At 45.5% G+C, this 14,092-nt stretch overlaps 1 protein-coding gene across 1 annotated transcript in view; it reads left to right on the top strand.

Annotated features, from left to right (window-relative positions):
* LOC129044592 (voltage-dependent R-type calcium channel subunit alpha-1E) overlaps positions 1-14,092 on the top strand; it is a 334,968-nt gene that overhangs the window by 302,230 nt on the left and 18,646 nt on the right. Inside the window, exons 35-38 of the mRNA XM_063648347.1 lie at positions 1,726-1,817; positions 2,499-2,664; positions 7,287-7,414; positions 10,629-10,725. Of these exons, the coding sequence (XP_063504417.1) occupies positions 1,726-1,817; positions 2,499-2,664; positions 7,287-7,414; positions 10,629-10,725 (483 nt within the window). The remainder of the gene's footprint in view (positions 1-1,725; positions 1,818-2,498; positions 2,665-7,286; positions 7,415-10,628; positions 10,726-14,092) is intronic.

Here is a 14,092-nt window from a genome sequence, read left to right as displayed (position 1 = left end):
GAGCCACCATGCCCGGCTTGACTTAAATTATCTTAGATTCAAAATAGCTTTGGTTTCTTGGACTATTACACACATACTTTGTGCAAAATCACAGTGTGCTTTCCAGTTAGTTTGTGATTGGATGAGGTGTTTGAGAAAATCATAATGAATTCAACTCATGATACCTCCAGGAGTGTCATAGGGAAAAAAGACACTGTAAGTTGTATGTCTGTGATGAATCAGGGATAAATCATGAATTCCAAATCAAGAGGGAAGAAGAGGGCAGGAAATGTGAACAGGGCAAGGATAAATGTCAGTGCCCTCTTGGGGTATCCAGAGTTAATTAGATTTTGTTGCTTGGGTGGGATTTTTAAAATGCTACTATTTGTCTTTTTGGGGCCCTCTAGCTTCTTCTTCTCTTTCCATTCTTCTCTGCTGCTGCCTCACTTGCCACCTCCATTCTCCCTGAGAGACAAGTAGTATTTGGGTTTTGAAAAACAGCGTTGAGAACAAATTCCCAGAGCAGGTGTCAGTGGGAGTTACTTGAGCAAAATAGCTGGGGGCAGAGATTGTTCCTCAATTGCACATTCTAAAAACTGTGAGGGGGAGAATGTGTTCCATTTAGCATACATTGGATAAACTGAAGCATGTTCAATGCAGGCTGAAAATTGTCTCAAATGACTGGAAAAGTAACCCAGTAAGTCCTCGATTGTCTCAACATTGACTTGTGAGAATAGGTCCTGATACCCGAAATGTGGCTAGGGAAGGAGGGTGCATGTGAAAGCCTCCTTTTCATCTGAAGAGTGGAGGGGTTGACCTTGGCTCCAGGCAGTGCTGTGTCTGGGAGTTCATCATTACTCAGTCTCTGTGGATAAAGATCTCTGGGTGTTCCCTCTTTTGAATGTTCACAGCGATTACATTCTAAGCTCAGTAGCCAACAGCAGATCAGCAAATCTCATTCCGTCACCCAGAATCTGCCCAAAGCCATTTTCTGTTTTCCTTTTCAAAGTGCCCAGTTGGCCCGACTTTCTCCATCCTGTTGGCCTGGACTTCATTTTAGCTCCTGCATAAATATTTCCTTTTGGATGGGATTTGGGTCTGTTGGATGATACATGTAGACATATGTAGATATATGCATGTGGATATATGTGTTCAATCTCATAGATTCTACATTAATGACATTACAGACCTTCTAAGATGTGACTCAATGGATAGACACATATCTAAGGAAGATAGAGATGCCACTCTCTGACCTGATCTGTTTGTAAATTGCAGGGTGTCATCTGCCCAAGCCATAAATGATGTCTTCTTGCAAATTTGAATGCTCCCATCATGACTACCTGAGACAGGAAGAGAGGGGTAGCTCCTTCTGTGCACTCCTGCTGTGAGATAATGTCTTTGACAGACGCTTGAGTACCATGGTGACAGGTACCATGGAAATAAAAGACCAGATTAGGTGTAGGAGGAACTATGTACAGGCAGAATGACTTCAAAAGAGCTTGCATTCTACGTTATGCTCGGACCTTGTTGCATGGGTCCCCTTTGCTGCACTAGAGCAGTGGAGGATAATTATTCTTGCATATCAGCCCAAAAGCACAGTGTCCAGCAGCTCTCTGGGTCTGAGTTGTCTGCTTCAGGGGTAGGTCATCGGGAAGAGCCATGCAAGTGGCTTTGCCAACCCCCATGTACTGGACACATCACACAGCTTGATAATGCTCATTGTTTTCTGTTGTTTCTCTCCTCAAGGTATTTGGAAACATAAAATTAGATGAGGAGAGTCACATCAACCGGCACAACAACTTCCGGAGTTTCTTTGGGTCCCTAATGCTACTCTTCAGGTACCTGGATGCGTAACTGTCATAGCTGGAGTTCTCCTGATGGAGGGAGAGAGAGTTCATCTGCCTCTTCCTCCCATTTCCCTTTGTATCTTTATTCCACTTCCTTTGCTCCTGTCAGTAGAAAGGGGGAACGGGCAATGTCTTTGCCAAACTGCCCCTATAACATTAGAAAGTTTTGTCTTGTCTACAGCCATACCACCATGAATGTGCCTGATCTTGTCTGATCTTGGAAGCTAAGCAGGGTTGGGTCTGCTAAATACTTGGGTGGGAGAAAATTTCATCAATGTCTTTGGCTCAGCAGTTAATTTGCAAATTTTAACTTCAACATGGCCTGCAAGGGTTTGGGAGAGGGGATGTCAGGACAGTGTTTGCAGACCAGATTCCACTTAAGGGCTGAAACCTTGGATAGCCAGGTTTATGCTGGGTCTTAGAGAATCCCATGACTAGTAGCATAGACCCCATAAAAGATGGAGACGCAGTGGATGGGGTAGCAGAACCCAAAGCAGACCTCAGTGGGACTCTTTATCTCTGCATGGAAAGCACTAGAAGGGGTCAACTGGGTAAAAAGGGAGCCTGTTGGGCCCAGACAAGAGTAAGGATGGGGAAATTGGGAGAGAGGACCAAGGATGTGATAGGATCTGCAGACCTGCTCCTGCTAACCAAAATGTCTCTTGGGCTCAGGAGTGCCACAGGTGAGGCCTGGCAGGAGATTATGCTGTCATGCCTTGGGGAGAAGGGCTGTGAGCCTGACACCACCGCACCATCAGGGCAGAACGAGAATGAGCGCTGCGGCACCGATCTGGCCTACGTGTACTTTGTCTCCTTCATCTTCTTCTGCTCCTTCTTGGTGAGCAACATTGTGCTCTTGCCTTGCTTTGTGGCCTATCCCATCCTACCCCTAACCCTCTGATACATAGACCAGAGATGTTTGCTTCAGTGTATGTTTGTGCTTCCCTCCCCTCCTCTCCCCCTCTCTCCACACCCCCACCATGCACACATTCACACTCATGCCCACACCCAGGTTAAGAACTAGATCATCCTCTGGATAACTCTTGGAGATTAGGGTGCCCGTCAGACTCCTGGATAGGTGACTTTCAATGACTGAGAAAAGTCTTTGTTGCTTCTAGGGAAAGATTGTTGTGAAAAGGGAAGGTGAGCATATTTAAGTGCATTGAGCTTCATATCGAATCTATGGACACACAGAGTAATCCTTTGTCATACCTCAGGTATTTTATCTTATAAGTAGGTCTATGGATATCTTTGCTTTGGGAGATTTTTGAAGTGCTTGAGAAAAGGTACCTTGAAAATGCAAGGTTATAGCATTGATAAGAGTAGAATGATGATAATGGAATAAATGTGGTTCTCTCTTGACTTGTAATGTTATTACATTTGATGATAATTGACCAGCTGATAGATGAGAAAGAAGGAGATTGCTTGATTGCTTTGGGTGTTAGTAAATATTGAGTAGTATATGTGCAGCACACCCACCTATAAAGTGGTGGGAAGCCCTACGTGCCTCTTAAGTCTCTTTTGGAGAAAGCGTGACTCAGCACACCCACTTCCAGAAACTTCTACCCTGCATATCAGACAAGCAGTGATAAATAGAATAATCAAAGGGCCGGTTTAGTGTTTCTGGTCACTCTGAAATTCCTCAGCTCAACTACACTGCTAATGCCACTGGCTGTACAAAAACCTAAAGCTCAGACAGTGATGCCACTGAAAAGTGGTCAATTTCATGGCCATGCATCAAAAAGTGAATTAATTGTCTTATGTCCAGGCATTGCTACCTTGCAAGTGATCCCAAGGGGACTGAAACTTCCCACATGTCCAGCTCTCCAGTGAGGGGGGTGGGCTACAGAAAGACCATTAAGTGTTGCCTGTAGGTCAGTGTGGCAGGGAAGGAGCTAATGGGAGATGTGGGCAGCCCACGCAGTAGTCTTGGCTTTGTTCCTCTGCTAGCCTTGGCCAAGACACTTTTCCCTTTATAGCATCTATAAAATGGGAGAAAAAAAAGACTTAATAATAGGAACATTTTATACACAATGAACTGATCCATGTGTTTTAATACACTTCCTTCTTATGTATGTGAAAGGTTTTTCAGTAAAAAGAAAAGAATACACAACAGTATCTTATTTACAAATATGGAAGTATAATGTATAAAGAAAAAACCCCCTGAAATTTAGAATAATGCTATTGATTGGAGTTTTCCATTTATTCACATCTTCAGCACATTTTTATTGAGTGGCCATTGTGAGGTTCACTCTCAGCAAGGCCCATCCCTCAGTCACCAGTAGTCAAGGGGTGAAACCAGCTCACAGCTTCCAGGAATCGGTGCTCACTGCTAGGGTGAAATGGAGCAGATAGAAGCGCATATGGACATCTTACTTTTATCTTACATGGTTTAAGTGTTTCGTAATAAATATTTAAAAGAAACCAAAGATATAACTGGAAATTAATTAGAGACCATAAAGGTACTTTTGGAATTTTGAGACAGAGGGTGCTGCATAATTCACATTACTGTTATTTTTAATGAGGCTATATTCAGTACGAGATGATCTGCTTTCAGATCTATATGAGATTGACTTTGTGACCTTGGACAAGTCACAGCTTCTCAACTCAAACCAGCCACTCTACAGAGATTTACTGATGCCCCTACGATATGCCCGAGGCCTTGTGCTGGAAGCTAAGAACAAAAATGTGAATCCAAAGCAATTCTGTCCTTGAAGGGTGATGGTAATTAAACCTGCCTCACAAAGAGTTGGAGCAAGCGTAACAACAAGTAATAGGTGTGACTGCACACGCTACACTCTTAATGACTGTACAAATGAAAAGCAGTAACAATGCTAATAGTTTTTGTTGACATTAATAATAGGTACCCTGAAAAGAGTACAAAAGAAATGTCTGGATACATGGAAAACCCTTTATAGCCCAGGCAGTAGTTGAACAAATTCACTGTGGCTCCAACCTCAGAGGCAGAAAGACAGGCCCATGTTGGGATTAGGTTCGCCTGCATGAGACAGAAATCTCCAGATAACAGTGGCTTAACCAGGAGGGATGCTGATTTCCCTTCCACATCAGTGAAGTCTGGAGGAAGGCAAGCAGTCTGGTTATGGTGTTGGGGCCCCAGACCTACTCCTGCTTTCTGCTCCATCACCTCTGTGGTGTGTCCCTCATCCTCATGGAAGAGAAGACACCTAGACCTCCAGCCATCCATCTCTACTCTAGGCAACAGGAGAAAAGAAGGAAGAGAAGAGTCTGGCTGTTAGGTATGACCAGCAGTCTCTGTATTGTAGAAAGACTCTAACCATGTCCTTCCTCCACACTGTTTCCTTATCCTGTACACCCTGTCTGCATATCTGGCACCTCTGTGCACCTGGCCACTTGGCCTGGGGGTCCACAACAGAGACTCCAGTTTTCCCACCAGTTGTCATCTATCAGGCAGGACCCTTTCACTTACAAGAGACAGAAAGCCCAGCTAAATCTGCTTCAGTAAAGTGGGATTTTACAGGCTCCTGTAAATGAGGAGTCCTGGGGCAGAGCAGGCTTGATATGGGGCTCAGATGATATCACCAGGTCCAGGTTTCTCTCTGTTTACAGATCTCTGCCTTCACCTTGCTCCATCCTTGTGAGTGCAAATATCAACATCCCAAGATGGCTGTAGTGGCAGCTCTAGACCTCACATTTTCACACATTTAAGAGCAACAGGAAGACCTATTTTGCCCAGAAGGTTCAATACCATTTTATTGGTTTTGATGGGATCACCAACCACTGTGCCCAGGGAAATGGGGTTTAATGACTAGTTGAGGCCTGGGTCACAGGAGGGTATCCCCCTGAATCTCACTAACTGAGAACAGCCAAGAACTTGGGCTAGAAATACAGTGAATGGGTGAGCAGGGCAGCCAGGAAACAAGGAAACAGTGCTGTTGAACATCAAGTCCTGTTGATTCTACCTTTGTTAACTCTCTACTCTGGTCCGTGCTGTCGTCCTGCCCCTGGTAGATTCAGGAGTACTGCAACATCCTCCCTTGGTTTCCCACCCACCCTACATGCTGCTACCAAGAGTTCTTTCTGAATGCAAATGTCCCTTTATCTCTCTCCTCTCTAAACCCCTTTAGTAGTTCTTGTTGCTTACAGAACAATCTAGATCAGTGGTTGGCAAACTATAGCCCTTGGGACAAATCAGGTTTACCACCTGTTTTGTATAGCCCGTGAAATAATGGCTTCTACATTCTTAAATGGTTGAGAAAAGAAAACAAAAGATGAATGATGTTTCATGACGTGGAATTACATGGAATTCAAATTTCAGTGTCCATAAACAAAGCTTTACCAGAACACAGTCATGTTCATTTGTATACAAATGGTCTGTCTGGTGCTACAACAGCAAAACTGAATAGTTACAGCAGAGATCACACAGCCTGCAGAACCTAAAATATTTGCTATCTGACCAGCTCACTGATCCTGGTCTACACTCTTTAGCTCTGTGTATGAGATGCTTCTGTGATCCGGCACGTGGATCCAGCTGCTCCGCCCTCCTTGCAGATCCCTGACTATTCCCTATCCCTGCATACCTCTGTTCTGGCTCCTTTGCTAAAACACCCTCCGTGCCCATGTCTATATGGTGAACAGTACTCAAACATCAACCCTCTTATACATTTTTTCTTCAGCCAGGAGAAGTTGCCTTCGTAGTCTTTTCTGTCCCCACTGGAACCTGCATGTGCTTCTTTCATGGCTCTTAAAATTTGTCACATTTGTATGTTTCCATTGCATCACAGTCTCTACTCAGTATCAAATAAGTCTTGAAGAGCATTCAACTAACCACATCTAGTGAAGCCCTGCTGTGCTGTAAGCCCTGTGCTAGGCATGGGAATATACCTCTGGACAAGAACTTTCTTATCTCACATCTCTGGCACCTGAATCTCTGTTTGGAACATAGTAGGTGCACAGTAAAGGCTGGCTAAACAAATAAGTGGAAGAGTAGGGACTTAGAAACTGTTTAAAAGCCAAGAACAGCTTAAAGTCATCACAACAGTAGGCTATGCCGTCAACTCTAAAACATCTTACCAGTTGTTCTTTGGGCTGCTTTTGTGGAGCAAGAATGAAGGGAGAGGCTGGGGAGGAAGGTTAGCATCTGGCCTTGACTTCCTCTAGCCCTCAAGAATGTTATGGCTGCTGCTGTTCCCTCTGCTGCCACAGTAACAATTAAATAAATGGAACAGATAATAAAAGTGACTGTGGGGTACTCTACAAATATGAAGTGGCATAGAAATGTAAAGTAAGAATGCTCACACAATGAAACTGTGGTACAAATAATGAAAACGTGTTGCATTCAGCAAGATCAGTGGTGCTTGAGCTAGGAACTTCAGGCCTACAAACTTTTGAATTCTTTTATTTGCCCTGAAGCCTGTTCTTCTGCTTCCTGAGCTCTGCTTTAGGTTTCCCCTAACGCCTCTTCTTCCCCTTGTGCTTCAGATGCTCAACCTGTTCGTGGCCGTCATCATGGACAACTTTGAGTACCTGACTCGGGACTCCTCCATCCTGGGGCCTCACCACTTGGACGAGTTTGTCCGCGTCTGGGCAGAATATGACCGAGCAGCATGGTGCGTACGCCCCTCGGCCGCCCCAGCGGGGCCCAGAGCAAAGGTCTCTGGAGTTCCCAGGGAAGAGGTTGGAACTGGAGCCACCCAAATGCCTGCCTGTTACAGAAGGAAAGGAGATTCCTCTTGATTGTGGCCCATGGAAGAGGCTCTGGTATCAAGCCAGTCACCAAAGACTTCTGTATCCTCCTTTCCCCTCTCTTTCCTTCTGTGACAGGGTTTTCCCTTTCTGGGCTGGTCTCATCATCCAGTCCTCACCTCAGATTATTTGGGTTCAATCCCAAGAGAAGTTTCCAGTAATCTTTTTCTGCCAATGGTTAGTGGACTCCTTTGAGTTATCAGGGGGTTTGACAAGGGTTTTTGGCCAGCTGGACATCTGGCCACCATGATCAGTGACTGTGAGTGTTTTCTCTTTCTCATTCCTCTCAACAGATACAGTTGGATATAACTCTGGAATTATTTTTTAAAAACCAAACAAGTTGTTCTTCCAACTGTTCCCTTAAACATTTGTGGATTTTTATTACATGGAACTAAATTAAATGGTAGGAATTGGTGAAGATAACCTCTTTACTGTCTCTTTTGCTGTTTAGTAGTCCTGAAGTGATAGCGTGCCTTCTAGGCTCTAGAGCAGGGATTGGCAAACTACATCCCATGGGCAAAATTCAGCCCATTGTCTGCTTTTACAAATAAAGTTTTATTGAAAGACAGCTCAACCATTCGTTTACGTATTGCCTCTGGCTGCTTACATACTACAAGGAAGAGGTGAGTGATTGTGACAGAGATGGTATGGTCCTCAAATTTGAAAGTATTTACTACAGAAATATTAGGTTGGAGCAAAAGTAATTGTGGGCCATTTTTGCAACAACCTATATATTTTACTGTCAAAAAATTTACTGCCAAAAACATTTGCTAATCCCTGCTTTAGAGTATAAAGGAAGGATTTTGGCCCTCATGGCTGAGGACAAGGTGAGAGTTCTATGAATGCTCACTCCAAAGGAACTGTTGTGTTCCAGGTCATTTTAGCTTTCGGGTCTTAACTCACCAATCCTCTATCCATTCTGGTCCCCCTCTGAAAAATACTACAAGAAATGTTATCCTTCACAGGCATGGACCAAGTTGCTTCCACCTGGAACCCCTTTCATAATCAGAGACTTTTCCCAAAAATCTATCCTCTGGTGAGGCTGTTGAACTTGGGTCACTGTTTTAGAGACTAGAAGGGTGAATCAGAATTCTTTCCTTCATTAATTATTAATGACTTAGGGTACAGAGTTATCTAAATCCATTCCTATTACAATGGCTGAGCAACAGCTTTTTCTTTCTGGTCTTACTTTCTAGTAAATAGATCTTAGAAAGCAATGGGCAGTGTATTAGAGGAAAAGGCAGCCAGGCCTGCGTGTCTTCAGCTCCATGGCCTTGGACAAGTCACATAACCACTCTGGGCTTCTTTACCTGTAAAATGGTGATCGTGATACCTACATAACTTGCAAGGTGGTTGTGAGGATGATATTAAATCGTGTGTAACTGTTATTATAATCAACAATAACCACACGGGAATGATAATTGGAATGTCTAGAAAATCAGCCTCTGTAACCATGGATATCTATGGGATTGGGAGCCTAAGAAGGGGACCACTTCACTCACCCAAGAGGAGAAACCAACTGTGAGCAAAAAAGTCCATTGTTCATCTGGGCTCACTCAGGTATCCTTGGCTTCCAGAAACCCCGCTTCTTGTGGTTTCACTTATCTTGGGATCCAAATGCTATGTGTATAAAACATGCTCCTCCCTACTCGTTCCAGTTGCTGGGAAGAAATGATTCCATGAGGATGAATCATGAGACTCAGACATGTGGACTGGGAAAGAGCATAAAGACAAAGAAGAATTTCTTCTGTGTGCTTTGTAATTCACAGTGTAACTCATTCTAGTTAGAGTTTGGTTGGCTTGCTTTATAAGGTGGGTGAGGAAGACTAACAAAAGTAATGTGAGCCAATGTCTTCAAAAGGAGGACTGATACCAGTTGCAAAAAATGTCAGTCTATAGCGACTCCCCACCCACCTACTTTCCAATCTCACTAAGGCAAAATGAAAGGACAACTGGCTAAATTACCTCCTCTCAAGAGTTGAGAGACTTGGAGGTACTGATGAGCTGCTATCTGGAAGAATAGGAGGAATCAACCCTGAAATTTCAAAAAGCCTAGAAAGAGTAAAGCTGGGCTGAAGCAATAGTCTCCATACGGTTGCAAGCAAGGACTGAATGCACAGAGGTGGCGATGCTGTGCTTATAATTTCCAGTGGAAACCCTGGTCTGTTCCAGGGCATATACAGACCTGCAGATCCCTGGGTGTTGCTTCTTTTTCTGGATGCTGACAGAGAAGATGCTGTAGCCACTGAAAATTAATCAATCATTAATTCTATCCCTTCCATAGGAAGCTGGTACTCTCTAGTGGGCTCCTGGGAAAAGGGTTGGTAAGATAGCTAGAATTCTGGCTGGCTCCAGCCAAGCTGCTGTTGGCTGAGTGGCAGAAAGAGGGCTGGGGGGAGAGTGTCCATGGCTTCCTCCCTGGCTGCTCTCTGAACACAGACCTCAGCAGGCTTCTACTGAGTAAAGAAGACTTGCCCAAGCTGAACGCAGAAAAATCTGTCACAAAGAGAAGCAAAGCCCTTTGTGATTTCCCTCATGCCAACTGTGCTCCTTGCTAATTAGCCTAATGGGAAATTTGTCTCTTCCAGACTGCAGAAAGCCACTGACTTCCCACTGCCCCTGAAAAGCAGGTCTGAGTAACTGACTGTAATCAGTGTCTGTGAAAAGCAAACAGTTCTGCAGTCCACTTCAAGGCAGCCTGGCATCTGCTCTGGACAGCGGTCTGAGTCATTTGTGAATTGGCAGGCTTTGTTCCTAGAAGCCTAGCTAGAGCCAGGGCTGTGTCTGCATCTGGCCAGGTATGGGCCAGATAGGTATAATGGGGTGCTCTTGGTCATTAGGCAGTTCCCTTTGGCATTGACTGGGCTCTGATTTCCTTAGAAAATTGCAGCAGTTCAGTTTGGCAAGGTAATGGTTCTCTGGTGCTTACTGTTTTCAGTCTCTCCTGGTCTGGCTTTGCCAGGCCCAAGGAAAGAAGCTGCTCTGACCTCTTTCAGCCATCCTCTTCATGGCTAAGCTATCATTTCTTTTCCACCCTTCTCTGAGTGTCCTATTAACCCACCTGTGCTTCCTTTACAGCGGCAGGATCCCGTATAAGGATATGTACAAATTAGTGCGGGTGATCTCGCCTCCTCTGGGCCTGGGAGAGAACTGCCCCTACAGGGTGGCTTGCAAGGTTTGCCTCCCAGTCCCCAGCCATGACCTGCCGTGGGATGCAACATCTAACCCCTCCTCTCTGTCCTCTGCTCCACCACCACTGCGCCACATGAGGGAACCTTCATGTTGCTTTCCTTTGAGTTTAAAGAGGTCCAAACCCTTCCAGAACCAGCAGCTGTTATACAAAGATAAGGGCATACTTTGGGGAAAAGGGAGAAGAGTTAAGAACTTCATATGAAGACCAATGTGATCACTCTCTTCTTCACATGCACACACTCATGTATGTGTGTATATGCACATGTACACACACACACACACACACACACACACACAGAGGTCCACCTTAGTCTGTATAGTTAATCAGAGGGACCTCTCCTTTCTCTATAGAATGCAGAAATATTTTTAACCCAGCAAAAGAATTCTGGCTTCTTTTCACTGGAGATGGAGAAGCCTCATTTTAGCAAAAGAGCCTCATCATCCCATATGTAATGTATGGAGTATGATCCTAGTGATCCCACCCTCCCAGCTCCTGGATGGTCTGGTCAGAATGACTATGAAAGCTATAGGACAGAAGGGGTGAGAAACAAAGAATTAGGGCAAGAGGTGAGAGTAGGTAAAAGAGGCATGGATTTGGTGCTGTGTGGAAGAAGGTAGTAATAGCTCAGAGAGTCTGGGAAGATCACAGTGAATGAAGCACTACTGAGCAGATTCCCTGCCTTAGGGTCCTGCCATGGGTTGCTGTGAGGGATCTGAGGGGGCTGTCACAATTTCCAAGTCACTTCTTGTCAGTTAGACCAAGGATATTGTTCAGGAGTGAGTAGGACCTCCCTGCTCAACTCTGCCATACCCGGGGAATTCTCTATATCCCAATGGCTCTACTAAGCGCCTGTGTATGGCCAAGCCTGCTAGGTAAGGAACCCTCTCCTGGTGCAAGTGGAGGGAAGCATGGGCTCCCTGGAGCATAGCACTGCCCAGGCAGCTGGAAGATGACCTAGGCTCAGGAAGGATGCCCGCCTGGACAATGGGGTAGAGCTGGCCTGGGATGGTGACACAGTGATTCCATACTCAGGAGGCTGGACAGCTGCCTCTGCTGAGACTCTTTAAACTCCACCCTGGTGAAACCCGCAGCCGCATGTGGGAGAGCTGGGGAGGGTAGCATGGCATGCAAGATGCTCTTCCTCCTCCTATTTTTGTTTCTTCTGTCCCCAGCATGCCATCGACCTGGCACATGCTGGGGAATAAAGAGCAGTCTTGTCCACAGAGCCAGGTGGAAGCAACGGGGCCAACTCTTTGAGCAGCAAGCACAGCCCACCACCTTCAGTGCAAGACACCGCCTCCTGCTGCACACACACACCAGAGGGGGGATACACGACGTTCTGCCTGTGGGTTCAGTGGAGAACAGCCTGACTTCCAGGCGAGCGCCCCAGCCGGGGTCAGAAACTCCAACCCACGGCTGGAGCACCGTCTATCCGGTTTATACCGCTCACACACAGCCCTGGGAATTGAAAATAAGCTGTGTTGTATTGGGGAGGGATGAAGTGAACAGGGAAGTCAGGGGAATGCTAATCGAGGAGAAAATGAGTCCCCGTGACTGTTCCCATGGAGAGTCATAGGGACTGAAGGTTGCCACCAGTGTTCCCGGGTCTGTGTGGGGCGTGATATAAACCGCACCAGGATGGAGTCATGTCTACGATTTGCCTTGATTAACAGGTTTCCTATTCTTTTCCCGTTTGTCCATTTTGTTTTGTTTTTCTTCTCCTGTTTTCTGTATTTTGTTCGTTTTTGCTCTCTGGGAATGCCTATTCTCCTCTCCTACCTGTCTGCATCCTTCTCCCCACTTCCTTCTCCTTTCCCTGCCACCCCACTGCCCCGCTAACCCACCCCATCCCAACTCACCACCCTCCATGAGCAGTGGCCGCATCCATTACACTGAGATGTATGAAATGCTGACTCTCATGTCACCTCCGCTAGGCCTCGGCAAGAGATGTCCCTCCAAAGTGGCATATAAGGTAGACCACCCCTTCCTTTGTTCTGGGCTAGAGACCAACAGGAAATGGGATCTAGTTGTGGGGAGGCCAGAACATGGGGAGGAAGCCAGGCTGGGGAGGCGGAAGAGGGAACCGAGGAGGAAAGGCATGATGAGACTGAAGAGTCAGGAAGGTTCCCAGGAGGACGAACTCATGGGACAATACAAGGAATGGTTTTTAATACTGTTCAACATGGTTTTTTATGTGATATTTTATGTTTCTACAACTGTGTGGCTTCTTGTGAGTGAGTTACCTGACAAGCAGTGTTAAGTGGTGTGTTTCCTTTTAGAGGAGGCAGAGTGGTGGCCTGTGGGATGGCATATATGGGCAAGAAGGAAGCCTACAGCAAAACAGCTATCAGTGCTCATATGCAAAGAAATATCTTCCATCAGATAAATTAAGGAAATCATGCAGAAATTAAACATGGAATTTTTAGGAGAAAGGAAAATTCCTTTAAACAAGAAATTTTTAGGAGAGAGGAAAACTCATAACAAATGTTTTCACCCATGACATAGGAAGAATGGCATAGGTTCCTTCTAGGTATAAGAAGAAAAGAGGAACCTGTCTTCCATCCTGTGATAGACTGAGGAATGCAGCTCTATTCCACTAGCCCAGCTACCCAATTCTCTTGGAAATACTCAAAAGGAAGGGAAATAATGGGCACAAGTTGTATTCAGCGTTAAATCTGACTTACTGGCAAAACATAGTTATGGGACCTGGCCCCAGAGTTATGGGTGGATTCCCCCACGGCTTGCTGCTTAGAGATTATTGTACATTGGGAGTCACTTGCCCTTGGGGTGGTCATAGCTTTTGGACGTGAGTTGTTTTGCCACCCATTAGTGATAGTTACTGTTAGTTCCCCTTTGCTATTTAGACTGACCCAGAACTCTGGAGCTCTTTCATTCACCTAGGAACACATCATAGTAATGTTTCCACTTCTCTAGATGTTTAAAGAAGTGGGAGAGAGATGCAACGCAAATCCAAACAAGAAACTGGCTTTCCACTCTAAGACACCATGTGGCATCAGCTTTAGGCAGGATGCTGCAATGGAACGTTAGAGACCCTTCTTTGGGAAGAGGTACTTCCCTCTCTGCCAGGCTGGTGGTTCTGCCAGAGGACGTTCTCCTGCTGCTACCTCACGTTGTATGGCCCCAGATAGCATCTCACTGGAACATGGCCATTAGGGACCCTCATTCCCCCCAGTACATAGCTCCTCGTGCACAGCTTAGGGGCTGGCATCCTTTTTGCTCACAATGGCCACATCCAAAAGTACCAGGTGGTAGAATGTGGCCTTGAATTTGTACTTCTGGGATGAAGCTTGGTGGGAGAAGGGGAGCAGGGATTGGAGGAAAAGTTAAA

This window comes from Pongo pygmaeus, chromosome 1 (assembly GCF_028885625.2).
Source record: "Pongo pygmaeus isolate AG05252 chromosome 1, NHGRI_mPonPyg2-v2.0_pri, whole genome shotgun sequence".
Taxonomy (NCBI): domain Eukaryota; kingdom Metazoa; phylum Chordata; class Mammalia; order Primates; family Hominidae; genus Pongo; species Pongo pygmaeus.
Note: the sequence above shows the minus strand (reverse complement) of the source record. Positions and strands in the feature narration are given on the sequence as shown.